At 39.6% G+C, this 15,139-nt stretch overlaps 1 protein-coding gene across 1 annotated transcript in view; it reads right to left on the bottom strand.

The window, feature by feature from the left end:
- The window catches only part of KIAA1549L (KIAA1549 like), a 213,467-nt gene that overhangs the window by 89,876 nt on the left and 108,452 nt on the right, over positions 1-15,139 (bottom strand). Inside the window, exons 2-3 of the mRNA XM_034769945.1 lie at positions 4,134-7,997; positions 1,833-1,945 (exon numbers count right to left, since the gene is read on the bottom strand). Coding sequence (XP_034625836.1) covers positions 1,833-1,945; positions 4,134-7,997 — 3,977 coding nt within the window. The remainder of the gene's footprint in view (positions 1-1,832; positions 1,946-4,133; positions 7,998-15,139) is intronic.

The raw sequence follows: 15,139 nt of genomic DNA, 5'->3' as shown, positions 1-15,139 counted from the left end.
TGGGCTTACATTCCAGATAACCCAGAATTTCATGTCATTTAGATGGAAAGTAATGAACATGCCACTCTCATTTATTTTGGTAGAAATTGTTTTCTCCCAACTGCAAGGTTTTTTTGTCACTGTAGAAGCGAATGTATCAGGTACTAGGCTTCTAAAGTGGAGGATGGATTGACAGCAGTGACAACCCATTTACTGGCCATGCTGTTGCAGCTGATCCGTATTAAGCTGTGGAAGTACTTGGCTCTCTACATGGCTGTACTCATTCCTGGCCTTCAAAGGAAGAAGCTGCTGCTGTCAGTAGCCATCTCCCACAATGTGCAAAAGAGACAACTGCCTCTCTTCCCCCTTTTTACCTTTTAAAATAAAATGACAGCCACCATAAAAGTAACCCTAAAACTGTTAGAGCCCACATAGTGTTTGGGCCACCCCTTCCTTTCTTCCCTGGGAAAGTTACCAAAAGCCACACACTTTTCCCCAAAACTGATTCCCACGTCTGCAATGCACCCAATTTCTGCAAATAAAATTCCCCACCTTGACTTGCCCACAAAGCATCCCAGTAAAGTTGCAGTCAATTTTTAAAAAATAAAAAAATCAGGGGCTTTTGTAGAAAAGACTATTTTATTTCTGGTTTAAAGAAGATTAATAGAAATGCTGTATCTTCAAAACAACAAAAACCTGACTGCAAATGACAAAGAAATACTGTATACGCTCGTACTTACAGTTAGCCTGCTAAACTCAGCTTGAGAGAGTTATACAACAAACCATTACATCAGAACTTATAGAAAAACAAGTTAAATAAAATCTAACCATAAAAAGGAGAAACACGAGCTAAAGTAAATCTTTGTCCCTTGAAATGCTGAATTGCCATTTGGACTTAATCATATCAGTGAAGTTCTCAGATGCATAGAGAACTGTATTATTTAATGACCAAAGAAAACTCTCCAAAACATATCAGTTTGCCATTAATTGGATGCACAATCAAAACAGTCTGTTGTTATTAAATAGTAATGATGTCATGAAAGTTTTTGGGGAAAAAATGATTTCTTCCTTATCTGTTACTGGCAATAAAATTTGAAAGCCTCAGAATGTGTCATTCTAAATCCTTTTTTTTTTTAAGCTCCAAACACCAGTTTTCTGATTTTTTTTGTTTTTGTTTTTGGGTGGGGACAGGCCTTGATGAGGTGAAAGAGAAGGAAAAAAATTGGGTAAACTATGGGGTTAAATATGCTAACTATTGTAGAGCCAAAAACAAGCCTGCCATGTGCCATGCATCTTGTCTCTCACACATTTGGCAGCCCTGAGATCTCTCAAATCCAGCAGGGCTGCAGGACGGGCCTGCTGGCCATCACGGGCCATTGCAGCCCTGCTGAGCAACCAGCCAGGCAGCCTCTGCTTCTCATAACATTGCTCCCTCTGCTAGAGCCAAGTGAATAAGGAACCGTTGGGAAGAGAAGACGATGACTCCCTCAACCTCCCAGTAGTTAATACCATCTTTAGAATATCTAGCACCACTTCATGGACTGAATTGCATTCAGTACACAATTCCATCAAAGGGTACCTGGTTCTGCATATCACAAACGCAAACTACTGAGTTTTGTCGGTCTTGGAGGCCTTGTGCCTTTTTGTTTGAATTGGGTCTAAGGGATATGAGATGAGATACAGGAGTTAGAAACTAACTAGGATGCCCTTAATTCATATGATTAAAAACACAAAAAAAACAAAACAAAAAATCTTTCACAGACTACTAATATTCAGTACAAAAGTCCTTTTTTGGGGGGTGGGATGGGGGGAAGAAACTTATTTTACCATATAAGCTAACTAAACTTGCTTACTTGAGCGTTGACATTTTGGTTGAAAGCTTGTCTCAATGCTTGGGTGAGTCCTTTTGTCACATTCTCTTTTAAGGAATTGCTGATCAGCAGCCTTCTTGTGTTCAGGAACAGAACTGTTAAACAACACCAAGTTACACATTCGTTTGAAACATCAATATGCTGTTTGCTTGAGGGTTGGTTTATTTTTTTTTCTAAAGTCATTCGGTCATAACTCAAAGAAGATCCAGTAAGAAGCCATGCTGTGCATCAGGTACACGGAAGTTAAATACTGCAAGAGCTAGCCAAGGCCCAGAGTTCTCCAGTCCTCAGTGTACAAGGCCTATTTTGGGGGATCACGGACTAACAGTTGCAGTATTTTTTTAAAAACACGGAGTTACCAACACGCTGTTGTTTTCAGGAGAGTACACTATAACCAGACTATCTGAATACAGACTGATGGACCATTCTAACACAACTGCTGTGGCATTGCCTCACAGGGCTCATGGTACAGAAAGGTTCAGGGAGGACTGTGTGGAAGAATATGCACTGCACATTTTCATAAAAAGAGAGCAAATTAATATTTCTACTTCTCAAAAGTGGAAACAAACAAATAAAAATGGCATTTTATATCCACTGTTACTTTCATTATATAAATTGTCCAAACTTTTGTTGATTAGTTGATTGCTCTGGGGCAAAGACTGGATCATTTACTCGTGGCATTTTTGTAGAATACTTTGCAGACAGACTAAGGGCTAGTCTACACTAGAAGTGCTACATCAATGCAGCTATTCCAATGCAGCTGTGCCACTCTAGCGCATCTGGTGAAGATGCTCTATGACGAGAGAGTATATGCATATCTTTAGAGAGCAGATGGCATTAAAGGCTGATAACAGGGGACGTTCATTAGCATCCCCACTCCCTCCTAGAGAAGGTACATACAATGCCGCAACAGCACATACACAATTGTATTTTAATACAATATGCCCCAAAAGTATTAAACCTACTTCAATAAGGTTTATCTTAATTCAGTAAAGTTTATCTTAATTCCATAAGGTTGTTCAAGATATTACAGGATATTGTCAGTCTGTTACAGCTGCTGCACATGTTGTGTTAGTGCTGCAGATATTTAGGATCCTCAGACATAGGAATAAGATATAATATATCCAAGAGATGATCATTTCCAGATTTCACTCTCCCGAGCCCTTCCCATGCCTGTATAAATTGGCATACCCTTTTATCTAGACCTCCCACTTTCTTCTGTAACTCTCAAAGCTAAGTATCTAATGTGGTGATACACTATGCCAGTGGTTCTCAATCAGCGGTACACAGAGGTCTTCTGGGGGTACATCAACTCATCTAGATATTTGTCTAGTTTTACAACAGATTACATAAAAAGTACTAGCCAAGTCAGTACAAACTAAAATTTTATACAATGACTTTTTTATACTGCTCTATATACTATTCACTGAAATGTAAGTATAATATTTATATTCCATTTGATTTATTTTATGATTATATGGAAAAAATGAGAAAGTAAGCAATTTTTCAGTAATAGACACTTTTGTATTTTTATGTCTGAGTTGGTAAGCAAGTAGTTTTTAAGTGAGGTGAAGCTTGGGGTATGCAAGACAAATCAGAGTCCTGAAAGGGGTACAATAGTCTGGAAAGGTTGAGAACTATTGAACTACACCACCAACTTAAGTCCCTTATACTGGCAAAAAATGATTTCTGAGGACCCATTCAATTTACTATTCTTAGGAGTGGCCTTACCTTAACTTTAAGAAACTAAGATTAGAGCCATGACAAGTGGTGCTATTATCAGAAATTTAGTACAGTATGTCAACATGTGACAATAAAATATTTTGAAAATGTATGATATGAAATGCTAAACATTGCTTTGAAATTTTTCTGTACGTAGGAGTTTACAAAATGACATACCATTCCACATCAGAACAAAAATCTATCTAGTATTTTAACCTGCCTCAATCTGTTACCTCTGCCCGTCACTGCAGAGGAAGGAACAAACTATCATAATGTGCTTCACCACCGTGCAGCTTACCTCCTTTAAGCATATATACGGTTGAATGTAAAAGTATATACATAAATCTGTTATCTATATTTACTAGCCTCACCATCACCTCTATCTATTTAGCTTGTTAGTGTAGTCATCCCCATTGTATCTAATCCCCACATTAATCATCATAGCCCTTAAATTATTTAGTAAACTAACCAGTATTTAAACAACTTTTCTATTTATGATGAACTATACTTCATATAAAACTAATGTATTTCTAATCACACAAGCTGAGTATAGAGCCATACCTGATTTAACCATAAGGTTACTGGACAGCTGGCATTCCGGAGGGGGAACTGTTGTCACATTAGCGAAAGTTGCAATTGCAGTTGTAGGAGCAGCAGAATTGTTTTCCACTGGAGCAGGGGGGAGCCTAGTTGTTTTCGCTGATGCTGTAATAGATGTCAAAGCTGCTGTAATTGTCAGTGGATATGCAGTTGATGTTTTGGTGATTTCTGAGCTTGTGAATTTCTTGGTGTCAGGTACTGTGGTTTCTATCTGTCTTTGTGTGTGTGTTGTGGATGTCAGTGTGGAAGCTGTGACTGTGCTAACTTTATTGGTTAGAAACATAACAGTGGTGTGGGGTGGTGATGTAGGTGTGTGTCTTGGTGCAAACGGAAAGTTTGTATGTGCTGGTACTGTCGATGTCATTTTTGAGGCACTGTTATTTTTTGCTAGTGTTGATATCAATGTGCTTAATGCTGTCACAGACAGCAAGGGTGCATTTTCAGTGCCTAGAGAAAAAAAGGACGAAGTTGGCGCAGATTTTCCTGTTACTGATTTTGCTTCTGTAGTTGCTACTGTAGGTATTGCACCCGCCGACACTGAAGGTAGCACTGTAATGACAGAATGGGTAAAGTTGGTTGTTGGCAAAAAAGCAGAGGTTATTTGTGTTGGTGATGCATGGACAGAAGTTATGATGACCGACTGCAATGCATTGGTGGTATGTGTTTGCGATGGGGTGCCATTGGTAGATTCATTAGGTACAGCAACTGTAATTAGAATATCACCTGTACCATTTGCGTGCCACGTCTCTGTACTAAACGTAGCTTGTTTTTGAATAACGCTAGTCAAGTGACTAGGTGGTTCTGAAACAGAGCTGTTTGTAAAGTCCATCAAATTTCCAGAAGTCATGTATTTTTTTGTAGTTAGAATAGATATCGGTGTTGAACTTGAAGATTGTTTGGCTACTGGAAAGGAAGAAATTGTTGGTTGTGTACCACTGATAGAACTAATTTCATTATTAGCTGAGGCAATCAAATTGTCAGTGAATTGAGAAGCCAATGGTATCTCAGATTGTGTTGTGTATAAGGCTTTTGTTGATGAAGAGACATTTTCACCATGGGTTGTCTGAGATGTCAGAGTGCTAGAAGCAGTACTTGTATCATCAGCTGCAAAATCCTTCACTGTAGGCAAATACAGATGGGGGGATATTTCAAAGTTTTCAGTGAAGTTAGTGTCCCTGAGAGTGAAGAATTCAGTAACATTTTGAATTGTGTCAGTATCTTTTTTTGACTGTGCTGCAGGTAGTGCTGTAGTGGTAGCATGGGACGAATACTGAACACTAGACATTTCCAGGGCAGATGAACGTATGTTAAATTGTGTGAAATTAGGAGACTTAATTTCAGTCAAAGGTGAAGCTGAAACATTTTGATTAGATGTTGCAGATGTAGATGTTTCTAAAGTTACAGAGATAGAAGCAGTTTGTTTGTTTGTAACATCATTTATTTGCGGTTGCAGACCTGAAATTGTTGAATATGGGGTGTGATACCCAGTTTCTAATGAAGAAGTGCTTGGAGAAACTTCTATTATTGGAATGTTGGTTGTTTCTTTTACTGACAGAACTCTAACACCAGCTGAAGTAAGCTCGGCCGTAGTACTCCATTCAGAAGCTGAAGCAGTAATTATAGGTATCTTTGTAGTATCTAAACTGCTTTCAGAGGCAGCATTTGAAATACTAGAGAAAGCTGATGCTGGGCTGTATGGGGCTTCTGTTGCTGGAACAAATGATGGAAATGCATATAATTCTGAAGGCACAATAGTGGTCCATGGTTTTGTATCATCTGTGATTGAAACTTGATCAGTGGAAAAATCAGGTTTATTTAAAGCTGGTAGAGGGGCATATTCTATATGTGGAGTGACAATGGTGAATGCTCCTGTATTTGTTTCTTCATTTTCTGTTAAGTCTACAGTTGGACTTTCTCCATTAATAGCTGAAAGCTGTGAAGTTGTAGAATTATGAATAGCAGGTGTATCTTTAATAGTGAACACAGATTTTGAAAGGCCTGTATTGGGAGTGGGTAATGATACTGCAGATGTAGTAACAGAACCGATGATTTCTGTTTTCAAAATACTTTCACGCAGCATTGTTCCTGTTGTGTGTTTTCTGGCTCGAGTTTCTGGAGAAACTCTGGAACGTTGAGATCCATAAGAAAGGACATTGTTAGCGTGTATGTTAGTGTACACTTTGGCTGTACTACCTGTTTCGAAAGACTGATGGGATGCCTCTCTAACTGAAGAGCCATCAAAAGGTTGCAAAGTATGTTCAAAATCACTTGATAATATCACTGTGTTGGCTTCATAAACTGTATCAATTGCCTCTTTTCCAAAAATGTGACTGATTGACACTGTTGAGGGAAGGGACGAAATATTTATTAGAGGGAATGTAGAAGTGTTCTCATAGGCTGGTGTTGAGTTTGTTGCATTGCTAGTATGTGCTATAATATTAAAAGTATGATTTGTCACAGTTATTAAGGAAGATTCTTTATCTGTTGAATAAGGAAGCGTGGTTTTTCTGAAAAGAAAGTCTGATATACTTGTAGGTGCTGGTGGTGGAACTACTGCATTGCTAGTGCTTATTGCATCTGGAATAAATGTTCTTGGCACAGTAAAGGAAGTATTTTCTGTTGAATGGGAGACTCCCATTGGGCTATTAGAAGCTGGTGATAAAAATATTGCCTTGGTAGAACCCGACATGTCATTAGTTGATGTGGAAGACTGATGACTTGTCACTTTTGGTAATGCAGATATAGTGCCCACGGTATGAAAGAATGAAGTACTAACCATTGGAATCTCTGATTTACTATTAAAAGCTGGTGATGATGCAGCTGGGCTGACGACATTCTCTCTGTCAGTCACCACTGCCTTGAATGGCAGATTGGTGGGTATTGCTCCAGAAGAAGACACGTTATCTGTTGAGTGAGACAATGAAGTTCTTTCAGTAGGAAGCCATGACACCGTTTCAGAAGCTATTGGTAGGAAAGACTGAGAGGATATTACTGACAGAGAAGTAGGAGAGTGTGCAGATAGTAGGGACGTACTTTCTGAGGGTGACACTCTTCCCATTGTCTTTGTGGAATGTATCATTGTTGATCCAAAGCTATTAAGTGATGTGGTACCTGTGACCTCTTTGGGACCCCTTCTGGATAATGTGTGATTCACTATACTGGAATTTATAGCAGTGACTGTGCTTGGTGGATTATCTCTGCTTGCACTAAAATGAGAGTCAGTTGAATCTATGTGGAAGGAACTTTCAGTATCTGTGGATAAAGGCACTTTGGTGGGTAGTACAGTCAACTTAGAAAAGATAATGGTATGAGGTGATTGTATTACCAATGAAGAAAATGATGGTGATGGAACAATTGCAAGCATGTCTGATCCTGATGTGCTTTCTTTTGAAATGGAGGGTGTTGCTAATGATGTTAGCTGAGATGGCACAGCAGTACTTGAATGTGTCATTGATGGCTTTGTGGACAATGTGGCAAACATATTGATTTGAGGCAAACCTGATACAATAGCTGTTTCATCTACATCTTGAGATGATGACCTCACTGGTGATTCAGCTGAAACTTCGGAAGGCTCCTGGGATGCACTATTTCCACTGCCTTGGTAAAGGGTGGGTGAAAAATTAGTTTGATCCATAGTTCTGGCGCCAGTCAGTGTTGTTTTTATTATCTGAAGCAAGTTTGCATTCTCCAATGTTTGTCTCATTGACATGTCAGCCATTGAGGAAGACTTAATTTCTGTTGAAGGCCATGTTGGTGAAAATATAGATCTCCAGTTAGCAAGAGACTCTGTAGAGGGGGCAACATTTGTTTGGTGTTGCTTGGTACCTGTAAAACAATAATTAAAATGAATATTTTGCAAAAGGAGTGTTATCTTGATACACTATACCAGTGAATCTGAACAGGAAATGTTTAATCCTAGGTAAATGACTTATTTCTCTGTGTTGGACGGACATAATGAATAAACAATCAAAGTTAAAAAATATGAACATGAGAAATGCAATGTGAGTAAACATAATTGTCTCATTGTTTCATTATACAGAAAAATAAAAGATAACGCTTTACTTACAGTGATAATACAAAATAATTACTGATATTGCTCATAAACTAGAATGGCTTAACCTACTAGGAAGCTAACTTGTTGTGCTTGAGACAACTTCTGATGTTATCATCTTCATACTGTGTCAAAATATTATATGCAGTGTAGTTGTAACCATGTTGGTCCCAGGATATTAGGGACAAAAGGTGGGTGAGATCATATATTTTATTGGACCGGCTTCTACTAGTGAGAGAGAAGCTCAAATGCTCGTCTCTCCCACCAACAAAAGCTGGTCTAATAAAAGATATTACCTCACCCACCTTGCCTCTCAAAATATTATGTAAGATGTTAGGGTTTAGAAGCAGCTATACAGAGGGAATGGATTCTAACAACCAAACATCACTGACTTAGCATACTGTACATTATGGGAATAGAGTCAAAATTGGTTGGGTTCCTCTATGAAGCATCTGTACGTGGTCATCTTGCCAGCTCTAATAACGTGTGTAATTATAGGCAGAAAGGCAAGAAAATATAACAGGGATGAAATTGATTAGGGGGATTAAAAACAAATGAGGAAATTAAACTCCTTATTTGATATGTGCAGATGTATAAAACATCTCTAGCACTAATTTATTTAGCATTCTACACCATATTGTTCCTACGCTTTGTTTTCTTAAAATGATTACATGGTAAGCTTAAAAATCACAATTTGGAAAACCTTACATTCTTTTTATTTTAATTATGACTCCATTAAGATCAAAATTAACATTTTGTTGTTGTTTTTCATGAGGTGATCTATCAACTAAAGCTTATCATTGTCCTTTTCCATTTCACTGTCAGCCAGATTGTGACCCAGCCTATGTACCCAGGCCATAAGAGGGAGCAGACCCCTCCCCTGTAATGGGCATGGGTAATGATACTACAGATGTAACAAAACTGGTCCTTTCCTCGCACATACATACACATTGCTATGTGACTTCAACCAATGTTGGAGTAGATGCTACAGACCTCCTACTCCCCCTTGAAACCACTTATAAACTTGAAGTGATAGCTTGTAATTTTAACAGTTTTCAATACATTGCACCCCTCAGTCAAGTGGATAAGAAGTAGGCAGGGCATTGGCTCAGCTCCCCCAATAAGCCTGGCAGTGCAGCTGGGCCAGCCCGGGAGGAGGTGAATCTACTACCAGTAGGGGCCAGTGCAGATCATGACACCGCTGGAATAAGCAAGGAACATGGAAGATATCATGCCTGTCTGAGGCCACTTACTGGGGATTTATGCTCCTGCAATCAATGCAGCTGGGGGTCGATTTATCAGGTCTAGTGAAGACATGCTAAATCGACCTCAGAGTGCTCTCTGGTCAATTCCAATACTCCACCAGAACAAGAAGAGTAAAATAAGTCAACAGGAGAGCATCTCCCGTCGATGCAGTGTGGTGTGAACACTGCAGTAAGTTAACCTAAGCTACAGGGACTCCAACTACGTTATTCAAGTAACTGGAGTAGCGTAACTTAGGTTGACTTACCCTGGTAGTGTAGACAAGGCCTTAGGCTCAATTCCTTCTCTGTGCAGCATCTGTGCTACACATTGTTCTGTACACATACAGACAGGTCAGAATAGATGATCAAAGTTGTTCCTACTGGTCTTAAATCTGTACTTCTATTACTCTAGTCCTGTATTTGGGTTCCAACCAACCATATATACAGATCTTCCATTCAAAACATTTTAACTACAGATACTCACAAGTGGCCGCCAAAGTACTGCAGAGTGAAAGGTAATTCAGATTAGTTTATTACTAACTCAATATTATTGTTTACCATATAGCAAACATCTTAATTTGAAAATTAAATGCAGAGACCAAACTATTTTGAAACAAGTATTTCCATTTAGCATTAACACACTAGTTAAGCTAAGTAATATCATGTCCAACCTAGCATTTTCACATTACAGGGATTGAAGACCTTTCCTCTTATCATATTGTTTAAGAACTGTATTGGATGTAATGGCTTTGTTGCAACATATGTTGAGAATAAGGCATCCAGATACAAATTATTTTAGGGAAGCAACATACTTAATTGGAGTGAGAGAAAGAAGAGAATACTATGCACCAATATGAAATCCTCAGATATTTCCTAAATACAGGCAGCAAAATATTATATAGGGGGAAATTAGTTTAAATTATTATACGTACAAAGAGCTAGATTTTGCTCTTCAGTACAGTCCTGTGTCGGAGGTATTACATAAACCACACAATCCCAGGGGGAGCCCTGCGAGGCAATGTGACTCATACAACCCTATGTCTACAACACAGATGTTACACCTATTGTTCTTCCCTCAATTGATTGAAAAATACCTTGCATCCACACACAAAAGGGCTTCCACCAATTTTCGGGGAAGCAACAATTACAAGCCACAAGACTGAAATGCCTGTAAGCTGCATGGAAACTTTTTAAAAACACCATAATAGAGGCTCAAATTAAATGTATACCTCAAATTAAAGAGAATAATAAGAGGACCAAAAAATTGGCATCATGGCTAAACAGAGTAAAAGAAGTGGTTAGAGGCAAAAAGACATCCTTTAAAAAAAAAAAAAGCATGAACTCTTGCAAGTCAAGTGTAGGAGTCCAATGAGGCAGGCCAAAAAAGAATTTGAAGAGCAAATACCAAAAGACTCAAAAACTAACAGAAAAAATATGTTTAAGTATATCAGAAGAAGGAAGCCTGCCAAACAACCAGTGGGACTCCTCGATGACTGAGGTGCTAAAGGAGCACTCAAGGAAGACAAGGCCATTTCAGAGAAGCTAAGGGCTTGTCTACACTGGCACTTTACAGCGCTGCAACTTTCTCGCTCGGGGTGTGAAAAAACATGGGGGCGGAGGGATAGCTCAGTGGTTTGAGCATTGGCCCCCTAAACCCAGGGTTGTCAGTTCAATCCTTGAGGGGTCCATTTATAGGGGGAAGGGATAGCTCAGTGGTTTGAGCATGGGCCTGTTAAACCCAGGGTTGCAAGTTCAATCTTTGAGGGGGCCACTTAGGGATCCGGGGCAAAATCACTACTTGGTCCTGCTAGTGAAGGCAGGGGGCTACACCCCTCATGGAGCCAAAGCCTTCTGCATGATTTACATCAGGGGTCGGCAACCTTTCAGAAGTGGTGTGCCGAGTCTTCATTTATTCACTCTAATTTAAGGTTTTGCGTGCCAGTAATACATTTTAACGTTTTTAGAAGGTCTCATTCTATAATATATAACTAAACTATTGTTGTATGTAAAGTAAATAAGGTTTTTAAAATGTTTAAGAACCTTCATTTAAAATTAAATTAAAATGCAGAGCCCCGGACTGGTGGCCAGGACCCAGGCAGTGTGAGTGCCACTGAAAATCAGCTTGCGTGCCACCTTCGGCACACGTGCCTTAGCTTGCCTACCCCTGGTTTACATTATACAAGACTCACCTACTGCTTTCTGAAGATGACTCCTAGAGGGAAACACTGAGAGAGAGATTTTTTTTTTCTGAAAGCTTTGCTTTCTAGAACATCAGAATACATCAGCATCAATCCATGTATGATCTGTAACATTCTCTCTCTTCCTCTGTTCCTTCACACTTGAAGGTTATCATTCTCATCAGCACCATACAAGAGATACTGTAGACTTGAGAGAATGTCAAACTTAGATTATCACAGTTTGACACGTAGAGGAAAGTATGGCATAACTTAGAGTAGCAAAAAACAAATAAGAATATCATCTGCTATGGTGTCATCTGCTGTTTCTCTTCCACAACTTACAGCTACCTAGCTCCAGTCCTTTTCTCCTCACTTTAAAGTAAAGTATTTTTCTATGCCAGCTGGTAATTTTTCTTTTACATCCTTTGGTGAAAAAAATCCCCCAGGCATCCACACTCATTCTGTTGAATGACTGGGGGTTTACAGAACTACTTACCAGGTGTTCTTTAGGCAGATTCAAAAGGCTGTCACACTGCTGCTGTGAAATTTCTTATGATTCCATCTGGCTACCAATGCATTTCTAGAAACATCTCCAACTCTTACATAACTCGCCATCTTCCATTAGCGAGTAGCTGGGGTACTCGGAAAGTGAGAGAATCCTCCTAACGTGTGGAGTTTAATCTCAAGTGCATGTACATTAGAGCAACCCCTTTCCTAGTTGAGCATGGATGGATTAACATAAGCACCTACCATTCTGAGATCAAGTAATATGCAAACAGAGACTCAAGTAATAAAAAAATATATAAAATGTGTATGTGAGTGGTAGGCAGAATGGGACAGAAAGAAACAGCTGCAAAGACGAGGAAGGAGAAACAAAGAAGCAAAAATGAGGTGAGACCAACAAATAAAAATGCATGCCAGGATCCTTCATACAATGTTGCGGCAACACTTCCTTTGGAGGCCCCTGCAGTATGTTTAGTAGCAACTGGAGAGGAGAGGACCAAATCCCATCTTTGTCTATGACATAACTACACCTATAACTGGCTTTGGGGGAACCTGGAATACTTGTTATCACTGCAGATATAAAAGGAGCATAAATGACTATACTTCTTGAAATATAGTACGACACATATATCAAAGCTGTGTGAGAAGTTTGGAAGACTTATGTGTAAGGGGACAGAGTTATGGAAGGCTAAGAAAGCATGCAGGAAAAGCTTGAACTTAATAGTCAGGAGATCAGTGCACAAATTTGAAGACAGAGCTCTGGGAAAGAAAGATAACCTTAGCTGTAGTCTTTTTTAATGGAGAAGATTTGGAAAAAATAGGAGACCAGGAGATCAATAAAAATGCAGTTCCAGGAGAGCAGACAGGAAATTACTGGAGCATGGCTAAGATTTTGGCAGTGGGGACAAACAGGAAAGGAAGAATTGTGGAGACTCTATACAGAAACAACACGGCAGGAGGCCTAGATGTGAGGGAAATGGAGTGGAAAAGTGTCAGCAACGGCAGAGAAAGTGGGAAAGTGGGAAAGATTTGGAGGTGGAGTTGTAGCCATGTAGAATTCAATGTGGTGAGAAGACATCCAGGCAGAGATATAAGAGGTGGGTGGAGAAGTGGGCCTAGACAGAGGGTGAAAGTTCAGGAAGAGGAGAGGTAAAGTAGAGAGTGTAATGCAGCTGAACCCTTAGGTGGTCTTGCTCTCTCCTAAAAGGAGACTAGAGAAAGAGTGGAGAGGGCTAAGGAATAAATTCCTGCAGCACAACAGCAGACAAAGAGAGGGGGAAAGAGATGGAGCTATTGGAACAAATGTTCAAAGATTGGCTAAAAAGCAAACAGGAGAACCAAGAAAAAATAGCACCTCAGAAGCTCAAGGAAGACATTTTGAATAGGAGTGAATATTCAACACTATCAAAGAGAAGCAGAGAAATAAAAGAATATTAATTAAGGACAGAATGTATTTAGTTGCAAGGTGAGAGCAGGCATAATGACTATCAACATGCATTTGATATTAAAATGCAGATAAATAACAGCCAGAAAAGTATTAGTACGTGGTGAGGTTTGAAAAAGATCCTAACGAGGCAAAAACGTTGAGTTGTAGCATTTACACACAAGTTGTGGTGTGCTGCCTTCTGGAACATGAAATCTTTCACAGGCTGTCCCAGGAAGCAAGGAGACCAGAACCAAGACACATGAAGGAACAGAGATGGCCTGATGGGACATGCATGCATGAGTTGCAGTGGTAGCAACTGGAGACAGCTTTAGTAAATCCACTGAAACTAAAATTCCTTCCACATTTACAACTTCTGTTTCAGATTAACAGCCTCTGAAAATGCAGATTAGCATAGTTAATTACAGCGGTAAAGTGTCTGCCCAGGAGAAAATGTGACCTTTACAATCTACCAGCAACTCTAGCACTTGGCAAAAGCAGCTAAAGAGCAAATTGAACTGACTATGAAATTAAAAACTCTGTCCTGAGAACTCTGTACTCACTTAAATTACACACCGAGCCATAATTCGTACATTTCATTAGTTATTTATCCTATTTAGGATGACCTTTTGTTCTATCATACTTCAGGCTATTGACTTACTGTCTTCTTCTTAGGGCTAAAACCCACTTAGCAGTGAACTCATTAAAACAACCATTATTGATTAATAAACTTTTTCATTTTCAGTAACAGGAAATATTTCAAAATGTGTCAAGGCAGGAAAGAGAGAAACCAATCAATTCCAGAGAAAGTTATGAATTTTCACCTATACAAACAAACACAGGGCTCAATCGTGAGCTCTTCTGTGACCTGCATAGAGAAGTAAGAGTGCATAAGGAGCCTCCTTACCTTAGGACCCCACCCAGACAATGAGTGGCCACTCTCTCTTCTGCACAGGGGTGGGAAGTGTGGGAAGCTTTGGCTCTGCCCCCCAGTGCACCAGCTCCTATACAACAGCTGATGCAGACAGGAAAGTAACCTGTGCCATCAAAAAGGATGTTGAGATTGTGTCTCCCTGGAAAAAGGGGGAAGCCCCAGGACCATAGTCTGGTTCCTGCCCCGCTCCTGAGGCAATGTATATAAGCACTGCCCCTTATACAGGCTGGATTCTAAGGTTTCAGCCCAATCTACAGTAAAGTTGACTATATTGAAAAAAGGTTACAATCAACAAAAATGCCTGTGTCTGCCATGTCCATAAAACCTTGCATTTCTGTACAACGATTAGATCAGGCCACTGCATATGCAAATTGCACACTTATAGAGCTGAGATTTGAAAACTTGGCCCTATTTGCTGTATGGTGTTAGAAGCCAGGGAATATGAAAAAAAACTAGTTGCGGTGTACATGTTCTACACTAGATCAGGTAAGGAATGGCTTAAGTCCCTGCTCCACGCTAGAGAACCTACCTATTCAGTCTGTCAATTAGAGAGAGACTCTGTCTCCCATAAACTCATCAGGGCAGGCCTTTAAGCAAGAGGAGGAAATAGCTTGGGGTCTCTCATAAAGAACAT

The sequence above is a fragment of the Trachemys scripta genome, chromosome 4 (assembly GCF_013100865.1).
Source record: "Trachemys scripta elegans isolate TJP31775 chromosome 4, CAS_Tse_1.0, whole genome shotgun sequence".
NCBI classification, from domain to species: domain Eukaryota; kingdom Metazoa; phylum Chordata; order Testudines; family Emydidae; genus Trachemys; species Trachemys scripta.
Note: the sequence above shows the minus strand (reverse complement) of the source record. Positions and strands in the feature narration are given on the sequence as shown.